Source organism: Myodes glareolus, chromosome 18 (assembly GCF_982192425.1).
Source record: "Myodes glareolus chromosome 18, mMyoGla1.1, whole genome shotgun sequence".
NCBI lineage: Eukaryota > Metazoa > Chordata > Mammalia > Rodentia > Cricetidae > Myodes > Myodes glareolus.
In genome coordinates this window covers 68,187,919-68,211,549 of record NC_142043.1, presented here as the reverse complement: position 1 = coordinate 68,211,549, position 23,631 = coordinate 68,187,919, and the positions used below count along the sequence as shown (strand labels likewise).

Genomic DNA, 23,631 nt, shown 5'->3' with positions numbered 1-23,631 from the left:
GCCTGTCCTGGAACTAGCTCTTGTAGACTAGGCTGGCCTCGAACTCACAGAGATCCGCCTGGATTAAAGGCGTGCGCCACCACCGCGAACAGTATCTGTAAGCAAGTACAAGTGTCCGTTGCCTTGTGTTTTGCAGAGTGAGGCTGTGGGCATTTCACTTAGCCAAGAACTTGACTGTCCCGATGCCCCTTTCTATCCTTCAGCACAGGAAGTTGTACCCATAGCTGCCCACACCAGGCCCAGTCAGGGATAGAAATGTCCTTGCCTGGTGTGAGTGCCAGTGCGCTCCACATTCTCTCCCTTTCCCTGCCCAACGGTTCGAACTACGGTTCTCTGCCGCACGCTGCCCATTGGCTGCCCGTGGACACGTCACCGCCCCGGTACTAGCCGCGACGTCCTTTCCAAAGCCCAGGAGTTCAGTCATACCAGGGTTCTCGCGGCAGGAGGTGTGGCTGTCCGACCAGGTGCAGCGCCCAGGCGGGGCCGCGCGTGCGCAAAAGGGTGGGGCGACAGGAAGTGTGAATGGGGGGAGGGCGGTGCCGTGTGCGGAGGCGGAGCTTGGAGTGGCCACGGGGGCGGGGCAGCTAACGGATGTGGCATGGGGCGGGGCCCAGCCCTGACCTGCAGGCTGGCTGCCAAGAGGGTTATTTCCTGCTGCTCTTGGAGCGAGCCTCCCACCCGAAAAGGGGGCTGCTAGGATTCCCTCGTCCTCCCCGACCGGCCGCGCCCCTAACCGTGCAGTGCCCTCCGGGCCTGCCGGAGGTGCTGCCCGCCCCTCCGGCTTCTCCTCCTCCTGGTGCTCCCCACCCACCACTCTCCTCCCTCCCTCTGCCGACTCCTCCTGCCGCTGCCGCTGCTTTGGCTGCTGCGTCATACGCCCCAGAGCCGCCAGGACGGAGGGGCTGGGCCCGGGGACCCCCTGGCCTCCTCCTCCACGCCCTCCGGCGTCCACACGCACTCTTCCTGCACTCGAGGCTCACCCAAGTCTCTTGGGTCTGCCCCTGCCTGTCTCCCAGCTGCCCCAGCTGTCACCGGTAAGAAGGCGGGAGGCCTTGAGCGGGGGCAGGGAGCGGGGGTCGGTGCGCAGGAAGAGACATGACAGTCTCCTGGTCCCGGTTTAGGATCTGGGCTGGGATGACTCAAATCCCTCTTCAGACTAGCGGTGTAGGGGAGTAGAGACCTGGACAGGGACACGCCCCCCTCCTGGGGCACTCAGGGAAGTTATCTAATCCTGGGGCAAGGAGCCTCAAATTTGAGGGTGACCTAACATAACCTGGCACCAGGATAGTGGTTCTAAATGAGACACACGGGCCCAGGGAGGCAGCTGTTTCTACTCAGGGAAACAAATCCAGAAAAGCTCCTAAAATATCCCAAAAGGCAACAGAGCATCCTAATTAGGATAACTCTTAAACAGCTGGGAAAGGCGAACCTGAGTGGTAACCTTGGTCCTGCAAACATCTCTTCTCCTGAGGTCCCTGGGAGGTAGGATGCTACAGAACTAGGCTGGGAAGACTGTAGGAAGAGGAGTGGAGTCAAGAAGCTGGCCAGGGTGACCCACCTCCTTAGGTGTCTAAAGGATTAAGAGGCTGGGGTTGAAGGTGCTTGGTCCTTACCCGTGACAGAAAAAAAAGCAAAGAAAGCAGAAAGCTTTAACATTCATAAACTCTCCTTATTTCTGATTAGCACCCCCCCAGGATGCAATGGCGCAGCTCCCCCGGCTGAGCCGCTTGGGTGCACCCTCTCTTTGGGATCCAGCCTCCCCTGCTCCCTCAGGCCCCAGACCTCGACTTTGGGAGGGTCAAGATGTGCTGGCCAGATGGACTGATGGGCTATTGTACTTGGGCACCATCAAAAAGGTAAGAGTCACCTCTGGTCTCTTGCCACCTCTTCACTCTCCTGACTCTTGCTCTCACTTTATAACCTTTGCTCACCTGTTCCAGGTGGACAGTGCTCGGGAGGTATGCCTGGTCCAGTTTGAGGACGATTCCCAGTTTCTGGTTCTATGGAAGGACATCAGCCCTGGTGAGATCCCTCACACCTAGGGCTGGAGGGGATGAGAGGCGCTGCACACCTGCAGAAGCTGGAGGGTCTGGGAGGCGCTGCACACCTGCAGAAGCTGGAGGGGGATGGAGGGGCTGCACACCTGCAAAAGCTGGAGGGGGATGGGGGCTGCACACCTGCAGAAGCTGGAGGGGCTGCACACCTGCAGAAGCTGGAGGGGATGGAGGGGCTGCACACCTGCAGAAGCTGGAGGGGCTGGGAGGTGCTGCACACCTGCAGAAGCTGGAGGGGATGGAGGCGCTGGCTTGAAGCCAGCCTCCTGACACTTTGTTCCCTCATAGCTGCCCTCCCTGGGGAGGAGCTCCTCTGTTGTGTCTGTCGCTCTGAGACTGTGGTCCCTGGGAACCAGCTGGTCAGCTGTGAGAAGTGTCGCCACGGTGAGAGGGCAGAGGGTACTTGAATGGTAGAATTTGCCCTGGGTCTTCTGGATTGCCACTAGCCTTTCTAGCATGAGTTTTGTGTCTCCTGTCCTGGCCAGTCTTCACCCTGTCACTTCATCTCTCAGTAGAGAGGGAGTCATAGGATGAAGGTGACATATGCCACGCCAGGTTGAAGGTAGCTTACATGCAAGGGCAAGGCCCTTATCCACTGTATACCCATTAACTCGCTTGCAAAGTCAGGATAATGCACACACACCTGGCAGGACCATGGTCAGGACTTAAATGCACAAGGGAAGGCTGCTGTGTCCAAGTGCCAAGCCCATTGAGGTGTGCATACAGTGGTCACTCTCAACATTGTCCTTATTCAGCCTATCACCAGGACTGTCACGTTCCCAGGGCCCCAGCCCCTGGAGAAGGAGAGAGCACATCCTGGGTCTGCCGCCAGTGTGTCTTTGCGATTGCCACCAAGGTAAAGGCAGCTCTCTGCCCCTTCCTGTGGGAGCCTTCCATATTTCCCCTCCTGCTTCTGAGGTCCTCACTTGTTCCTCTGCAGAGGGGAGGCGCGCTGAAGAAGGGGCCCTATGCGCGGGCCATGCTGGGCATGAAACTCTCTCTGCCATACGGACTAAAGGGGCTGGACTGGGATGCTGGCCATCTGAGCAACCGGCAACAGAGCTACTGTTACTGTGGAGGTCCTGGGGAGTGAGTGATGAGGGGTGCGAGCTGGGGGCGGGCGTGGTGGTGGTGGAGCGAGCAGGGTGAGGGGCCCCGTGGCAGCGGAGGCACAGGACGCTGTCTTCCTCTGAGGTGGAACCTGAAGATGCTGCAGTGCCGGCGCTGCCTTCAGTGGTTCCATGAGGCCTGCACCCAGTGTCTGAGCAAGCCCCTCCTCTACGGAGACAGGTGAGCCGAGGGAGACTGCCCAGGGTGCCTTCCTGGCCCGCTGTCACTTGTTGCGCAGGAAGGCTGAAGGAGGTGCCTTCTTGACCTTCCTTACTCCGTCCAGATTCTATGAATTTGAATGCTGTGTGTGCTGCGGTGGCCCTGAGAAGGTCCGACGGTTACAGCTTCGCTGGTGAGGCGGCTGTGCCCTCAATTCTATTGCCTGCTACTGTACCCCAGTGACTCCTGACTTCCACAACGCTGACTTTATGCTCCTCCTAGGGTGGATGTAGCCCATCTTGTCCTCTACCATCTCAGTGTTTGCTGTAAGAAGAAGTACTTCGATTTTGACCGAGAGATCCTCCCCTTCACCTCTGAGAACTGGGACAGTCTGCTTCTGGGGGAGGTAAGGGTTCTAATGTTTGGGACCTGGGGTGGGACATGAAGAAGAATGACTGCTCCCTGACCTTTACCCTCTTCCTTCAGCTTTCAGACACCCCCAAGGGAGAGCGCTCTTCCCAGCTCCTTTCTGCACTTAACAGCCACAAGGACCGGTAGTCAGGAAAAGGGGCACGGGGTGATATGGAGTCTGGATTGGGGAGCTTTGCCACAGCACTGACCTGCTGATTCTCTCCTTGTCCTAGTTTCATTTCAGGGAGGGAGATTAAAAAGAGGAAATGTCTTTTTGGTCTCCATACTCGGACCCCTCCTCCTGTGGAGCCTATCACTGGAGATGGAGCCCCCACCAGGTCACTGGTCCAGGGGGGATAGAATCGGTTTGGAGGGTATATGTATAGGAATGGGGGGTCTTGGGGTGCCTGGGAGGGGGCTGGGGGGATAAGGAGGCCTCTTACAGCTTCCCTTCAGGGCAGGGCCCTGGGGGAGGGGTCTCACGTCCCCTGGGGAAACGCCGGAGGTCGGAGGCAGAACCCCTGAGAAGGAGGCAGAAGGGGAAAGAGGAGGAGCTGGGGCCATCCACAGCAGCACACAGTCGGCATGGGTCCCAGGAGCAGAGGGAGCGGGCTCGTCTACGGAGGGCACTGCAGGTACAAGGGCAAGGGGAATCCTGTTGGGCAAACTGGTGGGATTGAGGAGAAGGATCAGGGATCATTACAGGATCCCTCTGGCTTTTCTTATAGGCCTCAGTGTCTCCACCACCCCCCAGCCCTAACCAGAGCTATCAGGGCAGCAGCGGCTACAACTTCCGGCCCACAGACGCCCGCTGTCTGCCCAGGTCAGTGCCTGATCGAGATGAGCCCCAGTTATTTCCATTTTCCAGCCACTATCACCTGCGATTCTTTTCCTCCTTCCGCTTCGCTTCTCAATTCTTGTCTCTAAGAGACTTGTAGCATGAATGACACCCAGTATTCTGGGAGTTCAGGGCACTAGCAACTGTTTGAACTCTGCCCTTGGTGGGGAAGACACGCTGCCGTCCTCAGGTTCTGACTTGCCTGTCCCACACCTCAGCAGCCCCATCCGGATGTTTGCTTCCTTCCACCCTTCTGCCAGCACTGCAGGGACCTCTGGGGACAGTGAACCCCCAGACAGGTGAGTGTGTCTCTGTTAAGGTCAGCTCCTTCCTTTCCTTCTGTGGGCTTAGGCTCCTTAGTCTCAAACTATATTTTCATTCCTTTGATCCACATGTGGGCTCCATGCCTGTAAGATAGGGTCTCTGTAGCCCAGATGGCAGCCCTTCTTGCTCAAGTGTTGGGATTAAAGGTACAACCCACCCACATCTGGCCTGTCTGGTCTTACTGTTGTCTTCTCTCTTCCAGATCACCCCTGGGACTTCCCATTGGCTTCCCCACAGATATCCCTAGAAGCTCCCCCCACTCAGTGACTGCCTCACCTTCCTCAGCCCCAGCCCCAGCCCCAGCCCCCACCCCTGGCCTTTCTGGACGCTCAGCACCCCCTTCCCCCTTGTGTCCTAGTTTGTCTCCGGGGACTGGGGGAGGAGGCCGAGGTGGGGTTGGCTACCTGTCCCGAGGGGACCCCGTCAGGATACTTGCTCGAAGAGTACGACCTGACGGCTCTGTGCAGTACCTAGTTGAGTGGGGAGGAGGGGGCATCTTCTGACAGCCCTCTTCTGCCCGCCTCCCCATCCACACACTGGCACTTTCATGCCCTGACCTCTGACCTCACCTACAGCTGGGATGTACCTGGAGAGATGGGGAGTAGTCCTCCCTACTGCCCAGGCTGGAATCCAGGGGAGTGGGGAAGAGGTCCTCTCCTCTGCCCCTTCATGACCCCTGACCCCTCATCCTTCTCATTTCCTTTGACGTTATTTTGTTACAGCTTTTAAAGTATTTTTTAAAACTATTCAACCCCTGGGTAGAAAGATGGGGATGGGGGTGGTCCAGGATTCCAGACTCTGTATGACTGTAATAAAGAGAAATAAACGAACGTGGCAAACATGGTCATTTTGAAAGAGGGGCAGAACACAAGGGCGAGAGGCGCTTTTGATCTTCCGCCACCCACATCTGTTACACGGGAACAGACAGACAGAACAGAAGAGGATTTATTGAGGGCTCAGTCGTCACCTAGAAACCAGGGGGCATTAAGCAGAGGAGGGGGCTATGCCAGAATCTGTAACGGACTCTGTGACCTGGTGCACCCAATGCAGGTACGGGGGATTTCCCTGCTCCACAGGCAATGCAATCACCTCAGCAACTTCGTAAGGGTGCACAGATCTGCAGAAGGGACAGGGCTGGGGTTATTCGCTCACCCAAAGGCACACCCCAACAAAGTCCACCTCAGAGCTCTTTAAGTGAGATGGGGTTTGCGTGAAATGCTCGCGGCCCTGGTCCGTCCCCCAGTACCGCCACAAAGAAAACAAAGTTCTTACCGAACGAACTCTGTCAGAGCAGGGACCAGGGAGCTTTGGGTTTTAATCATCTAAAGGGCAAAGACAGACACAGTTCAACCAAGGGGTGGAACTGCTGCCAGGCAAGGGCCACAGCTGTCCAAGGAGCCAGACAAGAGGGGGATTCTCACCATCAGCACCTCACTGTCTTCCTCGATCTTCCCTTTCCACTCATAGCTGAAGAGGTCAGAGAAAGAAGGGCACAAAATCTTGGGGAAGAATGACACACACCCACCCTGCACCAGCAAAAGCTGCAGCCCCTCCAGTTAGACTGAGTTTCTGTGTGGCGACTCACATGGACGAGATCTGCGGGATGAGGTTGACGCAGGCTGCCAGGCGCTTCTCTACCACCGCCCTGAGGGTGAAGCGCGGGCACAGTCAGTGCGCCCGGCCGGCCTGGAGTTGGGCGGGCAGCACCCTTCCCCTAGCCCAGCTCTCCCCTGTAGGTCATCCTGCCGCGGTCCCCAGGTCCCCACCTGGCGATCTCCTTGGCGACTTTTTCACTGGGACAAGTGACAAAGGCTGCAGAAACTGATCCTGGAACGTAGCCGGAGCCCGAGGCCGGAGAAGGCTGGGATGGAGGGCTTCCAGAAGCCATGGACAGCAAGGCTCGGGGCAGCAAGAGAAGGCGGGAAGCCAGAGGCAGCAGCGCGGGCATCCAAAGAATCGACACGAGCAGCGTGGCCTGGGGGGGGGGGGGGGCTCAGCGTACCCACAACTGCCCCAGGACACAGCACGCCGGGCGCCTCCCTGGGCCAGGCGCCAAGCCTCTGCCCGGCCTCCTCTGCACCAGCAAGGAATACGGCCCCTGACACTTACAGACACTTGGAACACCCCGTCGGACCCTCCCTAGGCGCTTCGGGGTGCAGAAGCCCAGTGAAACTTGGAGACCGGAAGGGGCGGGGCAAGACTCACCCCTCCGCCGAGCAGGACAAGGGGCGCCCGCCCCCAGCTCATGCAGCCCAGGCTGGAGGAGAAGGAAGGGATGTAAAGCCGCGCGCTTCGCGGAGCTGGGACCGAGAGCCCCAGAGGAGCAGCCTCCTCTTACCTGGGCGGCGGCCACGTGACAGGAGCGGCCTCGCCTTCCTGTCTTCAGATTTGGCCAATCCCGGCCCTTAAGTGGGCCGATTGCCCCGCCTCCTGAAGGGGCGGGGCGGATGGCCCTCTGGCCAATCGGCAGCTAGAACGGAGGCCGTGTGCCGACATGGCCCGCCCGTTTCCGTGAAGCCCAAGCCGGCCTCTGGCTGGGGGACGCCGCTGCGGCGGCCGCCGTCACGTGACGGCTCTCGCCCTCTCAGGCGGCGCCGCCTCAGGAGCTGCGGGAGGCGGCCAATGGCCGGCGGCCTCCGGGCCACGTGACGCGGGAGCTGGCGAGCGGCGCCCGCGCTGCGTCAGGCTGGGGCCGGGGAGTCGTCCTGAGCCCCGGAATGTGCCTAGTAACAGTCCCCTCCTCCTCCCCACCCCGAGGCCGGCAGCGGCGAGGGTCTGAGCAGGCGATGCTGGGTGCGGACAGCGCCCCCGCCAGCCCGCCCGCCCGCACGTTAGCACCGGGCTGGGAAGCCAGCTGTCCCCGGGTAGGGGGCAGCGGGCAGGCAGGCTCAGCCATGGCCATCACGGCCATAATCAAAAGACGGGGTGACACCTGTATATGGGCTCGGTGATGGGAGGCGCCGAAAACCCGCAAATGAGTGGCGAGGAGAAATGAGTGGCAGTTAGGGTTCGGAATGATGGCCCTGTTCCTTCTCCCTTGCTGATCCTTCTCCCCTGGATCGGCCCACCCACCTCTCTGTCTTGGGTCTCCTCACCTTCATCCAATTCCCCTAAGGAGCCAGGACCTGCCCTACATAACCTCCCTGGGGCCCAAACACATCCAGTGACCCAAAAATGGAGAGGGGGCCAGAGAGAGGTCAGAGAAGAGGGAGGAGGCAGCGGGGGAAAGGCTCTGCCACCCAAAAATCACCCCTTCCTCTCAGGTCTGGGGTCCCTGGCACGAGTGCTGGATTCCCGCAGGCTGAAGTTCAGGCTCTTTAATTTTCCTCTTGAGTTGGGGGCGATCCCTCTGCCTCAGAGATCCTTGTGTGTGTGTATGGGGGGGGAGTCCAATATTTGGGATCTTTATAGGGTCTGAATTACTTTTCGAGTCGTTTGTGGGAATTGAGTCCATAATCACCGACTAAGATCTCTCAGATTTAATGAGTTTCGGATCTCTTGTGGTCCTCTTTCTCCATCTTTGGGTCAGCTGAATGCCTCTTCTCTTACCCCCAAGTCTGCAGTGTATTTTCTCTGGGATATGAATGCGGGGTTTCTCATCTCTAGCTAGGTCCTAAGATCTAATTCTGGCCTGGGGCTCTTTCTAATAGTGGTTTCATCTTTTTCTTTGAGTCTGGGTCTCTGTTTTGGGTCCTCAAAACTAACACTCTAGGGTCCGAAGGGTCTGAGGATCAGATTCTGATCTAGGACTCCTTTCTTGGGAGGGGGGGTGACTTTTTCCTCTGAGATCAGGGGTCTCTTTCCTTCTAGATTTGGGTCTGCGAGGTTAATTTGAGTGTGGAGTGAGGGATGAGGTATCTTTCTCTGGGTCTGGGGTCTGTCTCAGGGTCTGGGGTCAGCTTCTTCAGGACTGCTGCCTCCGGTGTGTATGAGTCAGGGGTCTCTCGCTCTCTCTTTTTCCGGGTCTCCCTGAGGAGGGGTGGGGGCTGCAGAGTCTCTCCCTCCTCCTCCCGCTCTCTCCTCACTAGCTCGCTTCCCCCGCCCCCCTTCTCTCTCCGTGCTGCCGCTGCTGCCGTTGGCTCTTATTCTCCTCCTCCTCCTCCTCTCTCCTCCTCTCTGCTCCTCTCCGCTCCTCTCTCCTCCTCTCTCCTCCTCCTCCACCTCCTCCTTCTCCCCCTTTCTCTCCCCCTCTTTCTCTCTTCTTTTTCTCCCCCGTCCCCCCGCCCCCTCCCCCTCAGGCCTGATGAGCAGGTCTCGAGCCTCCATCCATCGGGGGAGCATCCCCGCGATGTCCTATGCCCCCTTCAGAGGTACGGTGGTGGTAGGGGTAGGGGGAGGGCCAGATGGGGGGGCAAGAGGGGGAGGGGCAGGGGGCGGGGGAGAGCCGGGGCCACCGAGGGGAGGGAGCGGCTGAAATGGAGGGAGAGGGGAGGGCTGAGAAGGCAGAGGTGGGAACAGTGGGAAAGGAGGGATTGGAGGTTAGAGGCATAGGGTATGTTAGGGATGGAGGGGTTGGGACACAGGCCTTGAAGGGGGCTGAGGGGAAGATGATGGGGGGGAAGGAGCGTCAGAACGGCATGAGAAGGGAGGATTGAGTTTGGGGAAACGCTGCAGAAATTATTTGGGTTTGGGAGCTGTGTGAGGAGGAAAATATCAAGGAAATAGAGGCACGATCTTAGGAGAGGGGGAGAAGGGGAAAATGAAAACATAGAGGTGGGACGAGAGACCGAGAAGATGGGGAGGGAATTTGGTGAGGGGCTCAGAATGGTAGGGGTAGGAAAAGAGGAGAATGGAGGGAGGGAAGGGGCCAGATGGAGAAAGAGGGTGGCGGTGGGGGGGGGTGGGGGTCCAGATGGAGGGAAGAGAGGAGAGAGAGAAAGGATTGGGGGAGGGGATGCCAGAGAAGAGGGAGGACCAAGTGGGTTTTTTTGGGGGGGGGGGTCAGGGGAGATGTAAGATTGAGTCATGGGAGCAAGGGCCAGGTTCTATTCTGCTGGTGACTGACCCTCATCAGGACTCTTGATCATGAAATGCAACCCCTGGGGTTGCTTCACTTCAGCACTTTGACCCCTTCCCCCACCTCTTATTTCCATTCCCCCTCCCTTCCTCTGCTGTCCATCACTTATATCTTTCCCCCCATATGGTGTCCGTTTGTTATATGAGTCCCCCTTCTGTCCTTCCCCTGTATTAATCCCCTATCTCATATATATTCCCTCTCCCTCTCTTCTAATAACTCCTTATTACACCATCACTGCTCCTGGACCCCCATGTTTCTGCCCCTGTTAGGTCTTCCTCATTCTCTCTGCCCCATGTTGGTTTAAACCGTTTGATCTATTTCCTTGTTCCTAGGCATCTCCCCTCATCTTTGCTTTCTTTTCTTTTAGATCTACTCTGTTATGTGTCCCTCAACCCATCTTCTGTTTCCTACCCCATCCCATCTCGTCGCCAGGGTCTGTGCCTGTTTATTTTCCTTGTATACCCTGCCTTCATCAGCATTCCTCTTTGGTCCCCTCTGCTTCCTGGGGTGATGGGGACTTGGGGGTACCAAAACACAGATTGTGATGGTTGGAACAGGGGCTCTAATGAATCCCTGTCTTGAACTCTCCCTGTCTTGAACTCTTGTGGAAGCTGTCATTGCAGTAAACATTTCCCATTTCCTCTGTGCCCTGTTCCTTTGCCTTCCAGGATCATCATCTTTCTTAAGTCTAGATTGTGTGTGTGTGTGTGTGTGTGTGTGTGTGTGTGTGTGTGTGTCTGTAGTTGTTCCTAAGCTAAGGTTCCCTGTGTCCCTTTCCTGTCCCCTGTGGTCTAACCTACTCGCCCCAGCTGCAGCCTGGACAGCTTCTCTGTTCTGTTATGATTATATGTATCAACAGTTTTTCCTCAGGCTCCCCATGTGTTGAGACACTGTAGGCTTGTTGCCTTGGGCGTCTGTAGTCCAAGTTATGGGTGATGGTGTAGTTGTTGTAGTGCTGGGGCTGCTATGCTCCCCAGCCCTGTCAGGGACCTTTGTGTCTGGAGAATGTTGTCAGGGTCTCCAAGAAAGCACAGTGAAAATTTGAAAGCATCATGATTTCTAGACACTTCCATCCCAGGGGCTCGTCTTTATCTCTGACCTGCAGGCTGGGTAAATCTGAGGAATTACCATAATCAGTAAGAGGATGGAGTTTTTCAGAGCTCACTCAAGGCACCAGAACAAAGCCCCAAACAAAGGCCATTTCTCCAGAAATGTGTCAAATTAATGATCCCATGGAGGTGACAGCACTGGTGTTTCTTCCTGTGAACATTCTCTAACTAATGTCTTAAGCCTAGTGTTGTCACCAGTCTAATGTTCCTGACTCCCGTAAGGCCCGTCATCGTCCCTCCATGAATGGTGCTGGCAAGGCAGCAAAGACGCAGCAGGAAACCTCAGTCCTTGAAGGTCCCTTCTTTTCTGGAAATTTGCCCTTCTTCATATGTCATCCTGGGGTCGTCCTCTGTCACGAGGCTTGGCTGTTCCAATCTTTCCTTTACCCTTCCTGACCCCTGACTGCTGAGCATGTCATGGACAGAGGCCTGACTGGTCTCTGCTATCCCAGCAGTACAGTTCCCACCGTCTCCCACCCTGATCCTTCTCAACATCTTCTCCCTGGGAACTTCCCCCAAAGGAGGAACAGGGTAGGACCAGGGAGGAAAGGACAGAGAAGGGAGGGAGGCCACCATACTTCTTTGAACATAGAAGCCCGCCTTCCTGCCTTCCAGATGTTTAGCTCTCAGATTCTCATGACCCAAATGTTCTTAAACACCCATTTTCTTTACCACAAGCTAGGTACTTCTCATTCTCCTAAATGACTGGGGCCACATCCTTTGTATGTGGATTATTAACACCCTCCCTCTGACCTCGCTGGATCTTTTGCCAGTTTCAATAAGTCTTTACTCCCCCACAAGTGAATGGGCAGAGTTTTCACCTTCTCCTGCCCCTGTTAAAGCCCCTCTATGTCGTGAGACTAATTCTTGTCCCTGAAGCCATCCTCAACTCCTTCCCAGAGCCACCTGTGCCCAACAAATCTCTCCAGGCAGGTGGCTCTCCTCCTCCCACCTGCAGGCTCTTCTTTCTGTTTTAGGTTTCGACACCCAAAGTCTTGACCCTCCCTTACTGTTTGTGTGTCTCTGTCCCCCAGATGTACGGGGACCCCCTATGCACCGAACCCAATACGTTCATTCCCCGTATGATCGTCCTGGTTGGAACCCTCGGTTCTGCATCATCTCGGGGAACCAGCTGCTCATGCTGGATGAGGATGAGGTGAGCGAGCGGGGTGAGGAGGTTGGGAAAAGTGGGAGAGGGTGGAGAGGACGATTGGGAAGGGAGAGCCCACCCCAAGGAGCGATGGAAGGAGGGCAACCGCTGAGACATGGTCAGGGTGTTATGATGAGGATAGCCATCCTTTGACTTCTGCTAGCAGTGCTGGGAGGAGCTAAGGTTCTCAGGTCTGAGTGTGCCTCCCAGTTCAGCTCCATCCATATTCTGGGAAAAGGTTAGAGCCAGGGAGGGAAAATGAAGAGCTAGGGAAAGAGTGAGTGAGCCTGTTTCCTCTCCCCTGCCACCCCTAGTTCTTCAGACCAGGACTGAGTGACCCTGAGAAAAGTGGGAGGGACTGGAGGGACTGACAGAAGTGACAGCGGTCACTGGATCTGGATCTTACTGACAGAAGTAAGAACCAGCGGTCACTGGTTCTTGGAGAAGGTGTGGGCCTGAGACCAGGGTTTACATAGGCTTCTGTAGGGCTGGGTAGGTTTCCCAAAGGGAGACAGATGCAAGGAGGAGAGGCCCGAGGAGGCGGGCAACAGAGCATGGGTAGTTGTGTACAGGAATAGGACTTGGGTGGACAGAGGAGTGGCCATGTAAGATCTGAGTCAGAGGAGTATAGCTTCCAAAGGAGGAGCAGGGTCAGTAGTAGCTAGTTCATCAGAGAAGAAGGTGAGGCCCTCTGGAGTGAGTCAGACATGAGAGTGGCTGGGGAGCCATCTTTAGAGACTTAGCCTGGAAGAGGTGGTGAGAGGTGTCTCTAAGAACTGTTGGGGCTGGCACTGGACTGGGGCTAACCAAGGTGGAGAGGAACCTTGAGGGCAGGTGAGAATGTGGAGAGACCACCAGACCATAAAACAGAAGCGTCTGGGGAAGCAGGGTCACTCTGGCTGCAGGCGAGGTGCAAGTCTGGGGTGTTGGAAGGCGTTTAAGTGATTTGGCATCGGTCATCAGCCTCACTAAGGATCTGAAGTCCCTTGGATGGACTGGGAAGAGGAGAACCAACCAGCATGAGTGGGAACCGGTGCAGGGGTGAGAAGGAGAGAGCCACAGAGATGGAGACAGAGAGGACCCACTAGCCGTGGAGGCCAGCAGGAATAGCCTGGCTGGTAGGAAGGTGGGAGTGGGAAGGCAAAGATGGAGCTGGAATAATGAAGGCCCTAGGGACTTGGAGCTGGGTGGATGGTGGGGCTGGGGCCTCGTGGGAGTCTAGCTTCTGGGAGGGGTGGAAGTTAGGATGACGATTCCCAGGGGGAGTTGAGGTGAGGCCCAGGGGAAGGTAGGGCTGAGGGAAGAGAAACTGAACTGCAGGTGGAGGGTAAAGGAAGGAGATGAAGGGGGGAGGTGACCAGGCCCTCTTGGGGGAGGGGAGGTTGGGTCCCAGTCTGGCCGCAAGCCGGGCTGTGGGAGGGAGACAAGCTGTGGAACTGATTATAAATGCAGCTGCGACAAGCTTGAGGGAGGGGAGGGGGTGAGGAAGGTAGGAGGTTGGGAGGGAAGCAGGGAGAATGGACGAACTGAAGGTCAAGGGGAAACCAGATTCAGGGGGCAGCTAACTCCTGTGGAGTTGCGGGAAGCGCGGAGTGGGGTTTGGGAGAATTCTCTAGACTGTGTTTCAAGAGGGAGATCAGGGAACGGAAAGTCCCCTTACCAGGGCCAAGTAAAGTTGTCAGGGACGGAAGGGGCAGGCGGGCTGGCAAGGGGCCGGCATTCAATGGAAGGGGTGGGGGGCGGCACAGACCCGTGGGGTCTGACACACTCCCCAATCCCCTAGATACACCCCCTTCTGATCCGCGACCGGAGGAGCGAGTCCAGCCGCAACAAACTGCTGAGACGCACGGTCTCTGTGCCGGTGGAGGGGCGGCCCCACGGCGAGCATGGTACGGCGGCCGAGCAGGCTCGTGCCCCGGACAGTCGCTGGGAGCGGGCGGGGGCGGAGAGCTGCCGTGATCCCGATACCGAGGACAGGGCGCCCTCGTCCGGGCTGCGTGGGGTACCGGGGCTGTTGGTGAGCGGCCCCCGCGTGTCCCAACGCTGCTTCGCTCCTCTCCAGCAGCGAAGTTTGACTGTTTCCCGGTGCTTGTAAAAATAGTCTCCTTAGATCTTTAATCCCCCGTCCGTGTTCCTGGCCACGGCCCTGACATCCTCCGTCTGAGAACTTGGAGAGGTTGACCTAGTCCCCGCCCCACCAGACCTGTGTCCCACCGCGAACTCTCATCTTCTTCCAGACCTTCAGGTCTGTGGCCTTTCCCTCTTCTTGCCCCTCTTTCGTCAGTTTATTCTGTTTCCTGCAGTTGTATCGCGTCTGCTTTCTTGTTTCTCCCCACTCTCATTTTTCCCTCTTGATCCCCTGTCCCTCCCCTCGCTCTGGGTGGAACTCTGTCAGACCCCCATCTCCTCACGGTCTCTCCCTCTCTCCATCTGTCTCTTCCCCTTCCTCCTCCCTTCTGCCCCCCACCCCCCCTTTAGTCATTTAAAAAAAGATTTTTGTCTTCCTCTGAGAAGTTCGCTTAAAAGGTTTCCATGGGAACAGTGAGGGGAGATGAAGGCAGAGAACAGGGATCTGCAGCCGAGGTGCAAAGAGACGCCCTCAGTCCCCGGAAACCCCCTTGCCACTGCCCGGGTCCTCAGCATTTCCCTTCCATGACCTCCATTTCAACCCCAGGCGACCCCTTTATCCCACCATCTCTTCCTCCCCAGGGATCCAGGCTTCCAGTTGCTTCCTTAGAGAACCAGTGGCCTGTGTTATCCATTGGCTCCAGCCAGCTGCCTTCTGCCTTCTGATAGGTCAAGGCCTCACTGCCCTCGGGGGGGGGGGGCAGCTTTGGGACCCCGGACCTGTGGTCAGGGATGTGTGTCATTGTCATGGAAACTGACACAGGGGTGTAGGTAGTAGCACTGTGAGGCAAGCCAGTGTGTGGTGGTGGAGAGTGTGTAGAGAATGGATGATGTCTGTCTGTCATGTCCGTGTCTGGTGCATAATTTTTGTGTGTGCAGTGTGTACCTGTGTGCACCGGAATGGTAACATGATCACAGAGCGTGTTCGTCATGTGTCCTGCGGTTGGCCGCTCTGCCCACACAGTTCTCTGTCTCCTTACGCTGGGTCCTCAGAGTGTTGAGGCTTTTGGTGTGGGTCTCCTGTGTTTTGGGTGGAGTTAAGGTGGTCTGTGGAGGTTACTGTAGGAGGTGTCTGTAGAGGCTGGGAATGGTTCCAGGGTAAATATATATATTGGGGGGACAGGGTTTAGTGGAAGTTAATAGCTGATGAACGTTTGGGATCTTCTGAGGGAAATAGAATGTGTAGAGGGCATGAAGGGTGTGCAGGGGACATAAAGGTCTTTGGGGCTTTGGGGTCTCCGGTCTGCAAAGGTGTTTGCTGAGGCTGTGGACGCTCCAGCCCGGGAGAGGTCGCCGGACCTTTGAGGGCATTGGAATCCAGGGCTCCTCCTCTGCTGGGTGGAGCTGCAAACCCTCGCTCTCTTCAAGGGCTTCTCTCTCTCTTTTGGGGGTGGGGGTCTTGCTCAGGAGGCGATGATGGGAGGCCTAGTTGGTTTTGGGGGTCCCTCTGTCCCCCTCCCCCGTCTCTCTCGCGTTGTCTCCGGGCGACGGGGCTCGTGACAGAGGCGGCCACGGCAGCAGCGGTCGCCTAGCAACGGCGGCGGGGCCCGGGCAACGGCGGCAGCGGCGGGAGCGGCGGCGGAGGGAGCCGTTCCCGCGGCTGTCACCGCGCGGCCGTCCAGGCCGTCCCGGGCCCCGCCGCCGCCCCACAGCGCCGGGCGGCGCGAGCCGGGCCGCCGCCCCCTCTCCCTCCGCACTCGCCCCTCCCCCGCGCAGAGCGGGCCCCTCCCCCATCGGGGGACACCCTCGACCCCCCGGGGGGCGGTGCGAGGTAAGGGCGGGGCCGGGCAGACTAGGCGCGCGCGTGGGGGTCGCGCGCGTGGGGCGGGGGCGCGCGTGTGCGTGGGCACGGGAGGGGGCTGGGGAGGCCGCGGTGGCGGCGGCGGCGGCGGCAGCTGCTCCCTCCGCATGTTCTCGCTGCATCTTCCGAGTGGGGGGAGTTATGGTAACTGGAGGGGGGCAGCAGAGGTCGGGAGGAGGGGGTCTTGGCATCTTCGTGGGGGCAGGGTGTTGGCACGCGTGGGGGTGGCTGGTGTGAGGGGGGGGGTCTTGGAGCCCTGTTGGAGGGGCAGTCCTGGTGTTTGCGTGTGTGATCGTGACCGTGCTGGTGTCTCCGTGTGTCGGTGCCATGTGCACATGGGGCCCAGTTCCTCTTGCACACATGTGTAGCCAGCACTGTGCAGGTATGTCCTGTCTTGCCCTGCCTCTGACAGTGAAGAGCAAGAGGGCCTGCGGGACCAGCCACTGGTTTATGGGGCAGTTTGTGGACATACTGATTCATGTCACCTCTGACCCTGAGCGTGCATGTCCCTGGCTGAAGTGTGTAGGAATGTGTGGCTGGTCGAATGTGCAGAATTTTCAGTGTCCCTGGTGGCAGGTGTGTGTCTTTGCATGTGTGTTCCAGCCCTGGCCTGAGTATCTGTGTCAGTCCTCGCATGGGTGTCCAGGGCGTGTCTGGATGTGGGTGGTATGCCAGTGGTGGGGACAAAGTGTGTGAGTGGTTCCCTGTAGTCTGACTGCATGAGACACCTTAGGGATAGGCAGGGTGAGCCTCTGCCTGCTCCCAGATGGGGACAGGAAAGCCTGAAGGGAAGGAGTGGGGTGAAGAGAGAAAGTAAGGATGAGAAAGTCAAAAAGAGGAGAGCAAAGAGCCAGGAAGAAATGGAAATGTAAGAGAGCTGAGCTGGACTTAGAAAAGAGACTGGGCTTAATATAGGGAAGTGGGGAGGCAGATGAGGAGCCAGGTCTTTCTGTGAAGCAGTCGGCCAGGGTGGAGAGCCTAGGCTGGTGCAGGTCTGGAGGATCAGGCTTGGTTGTGGTGCAGGAGGCCATCCAGTCATAGAAGCTGGTGCCCAATGAGGCCTGTCACCACAGACTGCAGAGCATGCCCTCCCCTCAATTTCTCTATTCCCTCTCTAACCCTGCTCCTCATCTTTCTCTGGCTACCTTTCTCCCTGGCTCCCTTCCAGAACTGTCAGCTGGGTATGGGGAAGAAAGGCTACAGGGAAGGGTAGGGATCTGGGGGATTGGAGGGCAGGAGAAATGTTTGTGGGTGATGGCAAGATTAGAGACATTGGAGAGGCGGAGTCCAAGCCCTTGCTCTGTGTGTGAGTGTGTGTGCTTGCTTGCTTGCAATTGTGTGTGTATACAGGGTGTGTACTGTGTGGGTGTATGCACAATGCCTGTGTTACGGGCCTGTGTAGGTGGCTGTTATGTGTGTGCATGAGTGTATATATCGTGCAGGGATGGGACATGGAGACCCAGCGTGGCAATGTATGCTTTTCAGGTTTGTGTGTGTACATGACTGTGTGCTGGTGGATTGTCACTGCAGGCAACACTAATGACAGGATATCCTGTGCTTCTGTCACTCAGCCCGCTTTCCTCTGTGCTTCTGCCTTTCTCTTCCTTGTGTCAGAGTCCTTGTGAGCACATGTGTGTGGCCTCCATGCTCCTGGGACTTGTTTCTGAGTTCTTAGCATTATGTGTGTTGCTTCCAGAAACTAAGCAAAGCAATTAGCAGATTATTTCCCCCTCTGTGAATGCATTTTGCTCCAAAAGAGAATTTCAGTGGATTTAAGCTTAAGGCTTTTCTGCCTTTAATAGAGATGCTTATGTGTGAAAGGAATGGCTGAGCTGGGCTCCCTGGAATGAGAGTAAGGCAGCCATACCTGAGAGATGAAGAGGATTGGATTAGGAGGGAGACAGGCTGGGCCCCTGGGTGCACTGCTTACTGTGTGACAGAAGGTTACTTAACACATTTGATCCTCATTTCTTGTTTTGTTTGTTCTGTTTTTCTCTTAGCCATCACAGATGCTGGTGTAGAGTCATGAGAGAGCTAGAAGGAAGCAGGGGGATGGGAGGCTGTCCAAAGACAGTGACTGTGGTTGTCCTTAGTGTGAGTTCTGAGTGTTTGTGCTTCAGGGGCATGGAGCTTCCTTTATCTAACCGAGATCATGTGTGTACATGGTGCAGGGATGACACATGGGACCACAGTATACTTAAGCATGTGTCTCTGGGCTCATACTGGCATGCCCCTTCCTTTGGAACATGAATTGTTATAGGGTTACATGTCCCTTTATGTAGTGTATTGCCCACATCAGCAGTTCTCATATGGCTGACTGAGTTCAAGAATGTATACCCCTGTACAGTGCTCGCATATGTCTAAGCATGTGGGGTGTGTGGGCCTGGGGTCTCAATGTGGGTCCCTAGTGCCCCTATGCTCCAGGCTGTCTGTATGTCTCCGAAGCACAGAGTTCCCTCTTATTTCTCATACTGCAGCTGTGATATACACGTTATTACCTCTGTTTAGTGTGTGTTTTTGTGCTCTACACATGTTCCTGGGAGACTGAGCGGGTTCTCTTGTCTCGGGATCCAGACTTGTGTGTGCAGACCTGAGTTTGTCTATAAAAGGAGCAGGGACAGACTGGCTCTGAGGCAAAATGCAGTCTAGAAGCAGGCAGGAAAATGTAGTGTGGCTTTCACTGTTCTATTCTGGAACCTAGTGGGTTAACAGGCAGTTCTTCCGGTCGCCGCCACCCCCCCACCCAAGCCTGTAGCTTCTTGTTGCCATGGAGATGGTGGCCCCGCCCCTGATGCAGCACCGGCCCCCCCATTGGCTGCAGTGGTGACTGGGGCTGAGGGGGGAGCCCAGGCCTGGGCAGCCATTCTGGAGCTGGAGCCGGAGCCTGGCATCCCCCCCACTTTCATTCTCCTTCAGCCCCTTATCCCCTCCAAATTCCCTAGCAGCAGACCTTCAGCTCCCTTCCACTAGACTCTTGGCAAGCTGAGCTTCATCCGCATTTACCTCCCCTCCTCCTCCTCACCAGCCTTTACTGGGGAGTCCCTAGAACCCCACTGCCCATCCTCCCCACTCCCCTGCCTTCTCCTCTTCAACCCTTCACTAGCACTGCAGTGCACGTGGAACCGGCTCCTTCGCCCCTACTTCCATCTGCCCCTTCCTCGGATTTTCTGTTCCCCTCTTCGCAGCACAGGTCTCTTCTGAGACCCCCCTCCAGTCCTGGGAGGGGGTCATGGGAGGCAGCCCTGGACCTCCAGATAGACAGGGGCTTGGGGAGGTGTGGGGCAGGTGGAGGATGTGCCCAGCTGAGAAAAGAGGAAAGCCCATCCTTGGGCAATGACCTTTAACCCATCTCCCCCGCAAGCAAGCCCCTTCTTTCTCTTGGGTGGGAGCCGGGGGACCGAGCCTACCTGGATCGTGGGTATTATTCATTACGGAGGTTTTACTGACTCTCCTCCTGACTATGCCCCTCTGCTGACTGTCAGCCCCAGTCATGGGCTTAAGGCCTCCCACCCCGACCCCATCAGGGGGCTCCGGCTCAGGTTCCTTGCCCCCTCCTTCCCACCGCCAGCCTCTCCGCCGCCGCTGCTCTTCTTGCTGCTTTCCGGGGGGTAGGTGAGGCCGAAGCTGAGGGACTGAGGGAGGTGGTGAATGCACTGACCCAGGATGGATATCGGGACTTAGAATCCCCTGTCCCCTTCCCCAACTTCCTTCGGGCCCTTTCCTCCCCTCTAGAATACCACTTGGGTCGCTCGAGGAGGAAGAGTGTCCCAGGGGGGAAGCAGTACAGCATGGAGGCCGCCCCCGCAGCGCCCTTCCGGCCCTCGGTGAGTGAATGGAAGTGCCTGCCAGATGTGGCCCAGCTGGGCCCCATCCCTTCCAGCCCCAGCTGGAGTCCCAGGATTCTGACAAAGGACCAAGGAAGAGTGTGCATGCATATCACCACCTCTTTGGTTTACCCCTTCTAGGCTCTGCCCCCTACTTCTTAGACCAGCCCTCCCACCTTTTTCAAGCTAGTATGTGTGTTTGTGTTTGCTCACATCACACAGCATCCGTGGGAGCAAGAAGACAAACTGGTGTCAGGGCTCCTATCCCCTTCCCTGCTCCATGTTCTTCCAGGGATTCTCTGCCTGCTGAGGGGTGTCTAGAGAGACTCTGTACTGCCCCAGTCACCCTTATTCCCATTTGCTCCCCAGCAAGGCTTCCTGAGCCGGAGGCTAAAAAGCTCTATCAAACGTACAAAGTCACAACCCAAACTTGACCGGACCAGCAGCTTTCGTCAGATCCTGCCTCGCTTCCGAAGTGCTGACCATGACCGGTAGGTACCGGGCCTGAAATGAGATGGATGCGGTATAATGGTGTTGAGTGGGCTGGGGGATTCCCTGAGTACAGAGGTTGCGGGGGCTCATTTGGTTGGGGTGCAGAGGCATCAGAGAGGAGCTGGGCTAAGCTGTAGGTAGCAGGAAAGGGGAGGTGATGGGGAGGACCTGCAGAGGCAGGGAAGGAGGGGATCTTAGAGTGGAAGGAAGGGCAGCAGGTTAGAAATGGGTGAGGGGTAGCTGGTGTTGCTGCTGGGTGAGGGCTAGGGCTAAGAGACCCCAGTAGTCGTTGGAGGGAAGAACAACTGGAAGGGAGTTGGTCTGGTATGCAGGTAACAGAATGGAGGCAAAGGCTGGGGTTAATCAAGGGATGAGGAAGGAGACTGGCTGCTTGCCTTTGTCCTTCTCTGGGCTTCCCCTTAGTCCAGTTACTCCCTGGAGAGAGTCTGTCCTTCTTTTCCCTTGTGTCTGGCTGGCCCAGGGATTAGGCGGGTAGGAAGGTTGGGATCAGGTGAGTCACACCTTTCCCTGCCCCCACTTCCAAGTAACCAGTGCTGGATTTGGGGCTGGCAGGGGGTGAGGGCATGGTATTCCTGGCCGCGGGGGCGGGGGGGGGGCCGGGGGAGCGTGGTGCTGACGGCAGCCAGAGCCTGTGATGACGGGGCTGCTATAAATAACTTCATGGAGGCTCCCACACCCGAGCTCTCCCTCCTGTTTCCCCATGCTCCCTACTCTTTGTCCCCTATCCATTCCACACCACTTGCTATCCCGGCTCCCCTCATTCTAGTCCCTCGGTCCTATTTCTCTGTGCTCCCCTGCAGTGCTGTGTGCACTGCTGGCCTGGTCTCTGTCTTCTGCACAGTGCTGCTTGCTGCCTCTCCTCAGCCTCACTGCACCTGCTCTTGCTCCACGGCTGCTGTCTGCCTCCTCTTCCCAAATGTGCTCTCCCGTCTCTGACCTTTATTCTGCTCCATTCTGCCCACAGCATTCTCTTGTGCTTTTCTCTTCCCTGGGTTGTGCTAAAACTGTTCTCTTACTTCATTCATAGTTTGAATCATGAAATGTTTATTAGGCACTAGCTGTGTGCCAAGTCCAATCCAGACAATACTGCATTTTCTCTGTGCTTCTTTTCTTTATGTATTGAGATTCTGGTTTCTGGAGCCATGTAGACATGTCCAGGACATTTTTTTCCCTGTTTGTTTGTTTTTTTGTTCTGTCCTGTTTTTTTGTTTTGTTTTTTGGGGGGGTCTGTTTTCCCTTTTTGGTTTTTCGGGACAAGGTTTCTCTGTGTAGCCCTGGCTGCCCTCAAACTCAGAGATACATCTGCCTCTGCCTCCCAAGTGCTGGGATTAAAGGCGTGCAACACCACCACCTGGCTTTTTGTTTGTTTGTTTGTTTTTGGTTTTGGTTTTTTTGAGACACTGTTTTTCTGTGTAGCCCTGATGTCCTGGAACTCACTCTGTAGACCAGACTGGCTTAGAACTCACAGAAATCCGCCTGCCTCTGCCTCCTGAGTGCTAGGGTTAAAGGTGTACGCTACTATGCCTGGCTTTGTTTCTTCTTTTAAAAAACAAGATCTCACTATGTAGCCCTGGCTAGCCGGCACTTGCTAGGTAGTCCAGGCTGACCTCAAAATTAGCAGGAATCTACTATCTGCCTCTGTCTTGTGAGTGCTGTGGTTAAAGGTCTGTGCCATTATACCCAGCAATTCTGAATTATTTCTAGGTACCCCAACTCCTTAAGTATGAGTTGAAGTAGAGAAGTCTGTTGAAGGGCTTTGCTTTTTGTCCTTCCCCAGGGAGTTTGGTCTTCCTTCTGCGAGTCTGTGTGTGAAGGATTGAGGCCTTCTTTCTAAGGCTGCCTTCCAGAACCTCTGGTGAGGCAGAGTCCTGAGTATGAGGGGAGATCTTTCTTGCCCTGATCTTTCTCTGAACCTCCTGCCCTCCAGGGCCCGGCTGATGCAAAGCTTTAAGGAGTCCCACTCCCATGAGTCCTTGCTGAGTCCTAGCAGTGCTGCTGAGGCCTTGGAGCTCAACTTAGATGAAGACTCCATCATCAAGCCGGTGCACAGCTCCATCCTGGGCCAGGAGTTCTGCTTTGAGGTAGCGGCTCTTGTGGACTGAGGAGGGTGGCGGGCAGGGATGGTGGAGGCTGGGGCAAAGGGGCCCACGACTAAGTGCCGCATATAGGAATATCCCAGAAACAAACCTGGGACTAGGAAGGAATACATGGTGGTCATTGTCTCTCTTTGAAACACCGTCTTAAATCCATACTCCGATCCAGGTAACAACATCGTCTGGAACAAAGTGCTTTGCCTGTCGGTCTGCAGCCGAAAGGGACAAATGGATTGAGAATCTACAGCGGGCAGTAAAACCCAACAAGGTACTAGAGAGGAAGGGGAAACAGGAGGCTGGTGGGGGGGGGGGGTCTTGTAGGCTAAAGGATAGGGGCTTAGAAGGAGGGGACAGAGGTCTAAGAGACCTGGACAGCCAGGGGTGATTCTCCTTATTCTGAACCCTCCCTTTGGCTCCCTTTCTTCCTTACTGCTACCTTACACCACACTCTGCTTTTCTACAACGAAAGCCATAGATTTAGAGAGCCGACAGGGCTCTTCGAGTCCTCTGGTCTGGTTTCCCTGCAGATAGAAGGCCTCGCTCACACCTAACAGGTGCTTACCCAGCACCACTGACAGTGTTCTGTGTGAACGCTGATTCTCTTTATAAAGTCTGTGCAATATGGTTGACCTAGGTGACCTCAAGGTTCCGTTGACAGAGTCCCCGTGCATCTGTGCTCCAACCAAGTCTTCTGTTCCCCAAGGAAAAGCTGCCTTCCTGTCAGCTGGTCTCTGACCACAGTTTGTAGCCAGCTCACAGTCCTGCCGTCATCCTCTCGTTTCCCAGCACCTTTATTAAGGAATCCCACTTAAAGTGCTAGACACAATGTGAGCCACACTGCTTTCCACACATGGCCGTGTCACATGACCCTGACCAGGAGCTTGGTCAAGTCTCACTGCTCCTATGCGTATGCAACTGTTTTGCAACATATTCTGTTTTGCAACATCTGATGCTTCTGCAGGACTTCTCATTCCCACCTTTAGGTCTTCTTTACTAAAAAAAAATGTTGCTGGTTGTGGTAGCGCACACCATTAATCCCAGCACAGATGCAGGTCGATCTCTGTGAGTTCAGCCACTCTGGTCTACATAGTGAGTTCCTGG

General features: G+C 56.3%; 3 protein-coding genes across 19 annotated transcripts in view; 2 read left to right on the top strand and 1 right to left on the bottom strand.

The window, feature by feature from the left end:
- The first annotated feature begins 743 nt into the window (after window positions 1-743).
- Phf1 (PHD finger protein 1) lies at window positions 744-5,548 on the top strand. 2 transcript variants are annotated; one of them, XM_048451134.3, is made up of 15 exons: window positions 744-1,034; window positions 1,684-1,856; window positions 1,941-2,022; window positions 2,343-2,438; window positions 2,810-2,910; window positions 2,995-3,143; window positions 3,249-3,344; window positions 3,448-3,516; window positions 3,606-3,729; window positions 3,810-3,877; window positions 3,968-4,072; window positions 4,180-4,369; window positions 4,463-4,557; window positions 4,791-4,871; window positions 5,099-5,548. In XM_048451134.3, the coding sequence occupies exons 2-15, from the start codon at window positions 1,701-1,703 to the stop codon at window positions 5,397-5,399; spliced, it is 1,713 nt and encodes a 570-aa protein (XP_048307091.2). In that variant the 5' UTR covers window positions 744-1,034; window positions 1,684-1,700; the 3' UTR covers window positions 5,400-5,548. The 2 variants fall into 2 exon arrangements, with proteins under 2 accessions (XP_048307091.2, XP_048307092.2); XM_048451135.3 differs by having other exon boundaries at window positions 901-1,034; window positions 4,794-4,871.
- Window positions 5,549-5,823: 275 nt separating this feature from the next.
- Cuta (cutA divalent cation tolerance homolog) lies at window positions 5,824-7,252 on the bottom strand. 3 transcript variants are annotated; one of them, XM_048451138.3, is made up of 7 exons: window positions 7,235-7,252; window positions 7,006-7,153; window positions 6,663-6,871; window positions 6,482-6,541; window positions 6,318-6,363; window positions 6,169-6,218; window positions 5,824-6,013 (listed from the first exon to the last, which is right to left on the bottom strand). In XM_048451138.3, the coding sequence occupies exons 3-7, from the start codon at window positions 6,842-6,844 to the stop codon at window positions 5,881-5,883; spliced, it is 471 nt and encodes a 156-aa protein (XP_048307095.1). In that variant the 5' UTR covers window positions 6,845-6,871; window positions 7,006-7,153; window positions 7,235-7,252; the 3' UTR covers window positions 5,824-5,880. The 3 variants fall into 3 exon arrangements, with proteins under 3 accessions (XP_048307095.1, XP_085536058.1, XP_085536057.1); XM_085679932.2 differs by having other exon boundaries at window positions 6,663-7,153; window positions 7,235-7,251; XM_085679931.2 differs by having other exon boundaries at window positions 7,102-7,241.
- Window positions 7,253-8,982: 1,730 nt separating this feature from the next.
- The window catches only part of Syngap1 (synaptic Ras GTPase activating protein 1), a 30,401-nt gene continuing 15,752 nt past the window's right edge, over window positions 8,983-23,631 (top strand). For 5 of the 14 annotated variants that reach the window (XR_015735501.1, XR_015735502.1, XR_015735503.1 and 2 more), the window contains exons 1-7: window positions 8,986-9,206; window positions 12,057-12,178; window positions 13,956-14,061; window positions 19,833-19,924; window positions 20,294-20,415; window positions 22,365-22,518; window positions 22,700-22,798. Coding sequence is in view for 11 of the 14 variants with exons in the window: in XM_087898408.1 (XP_087754534.1) it covers window positions 9,140-9,206; window positions 12,057-12,178; window positions 13,956-14,061; window positions 19,833-19,924; window positions 20,294-20,415; window positions 22,365-22,518; window positions 22,700-22,798 (762 nt within the window). In the remaining 3 variants the exon portion in view is untranslated. Of the gene's footprint in view, window positions 9,207-12,056; window positions 12,179-12,863; window positions 13,007-13,955; window positions 14,062-15,951; window positions 16,071-16,192; window positions 16,245-16,406; window positions 19,709-19,832; window positions 19,925-20,293; window positions 20,416-22,364; window positions 22,519-22,699; window positions 22,799-23,631 lie in introns of those variants that run through there. The other 9 variants (XM_087898409.1, XM_087898413.1, XM_087898411.1 and 6 more) reach the window with 8 other exon arrangements.

Excerpts from the sequence above, each read along its gene's own strand:
- Phf1 (XM_048451134.3), top strand. The coding sequence starts at position 1,701 with ATGGCGCAGCTCCCCCGGCTGAGCCGCTTGGGTGCACCCTCTCTTTGG. Across the intron at positions 3,730-3,809 it reads ACAGTCTGCTTCTGGGGGAG|CTTTCAGACACCCCCAAGGG; the intron begins GTAAGGGTTCTA and ends CTCTTCCTTCAG. Across the intron at positions 4,073-4,179 it reads GGAGATGGAGCCCCCACCAG|CTTCCCTTCAGGGCAGGGCC; the intron begins GTCACTGGTCCA and ends GGCCTCTTACAG.
- Cuta (XM_085679931.2), bottom strand. The coding sequence starts at position 7,143 with ATGAGCTGGGGGCGGGCGCCCCTTGTCCTGCTCGGCGGAGGG. Across the intron at positions 6,872-7,101 it reads TTGTCCTGCTCGGCGGAGGG|GCCACGCTGCTCGTGTCGAT; the intron begins GTGAGTCTTGCC and ends CCCCCCCCCCAG. Across the intron at positions 6,364-6,481 it reads ATCCCGCAGATCTCGTCCAT|CTATGAGTGGAAAGGGAAGA; the intron begins GTGAGTCGCCAC and ends TGACCTCTTCAG.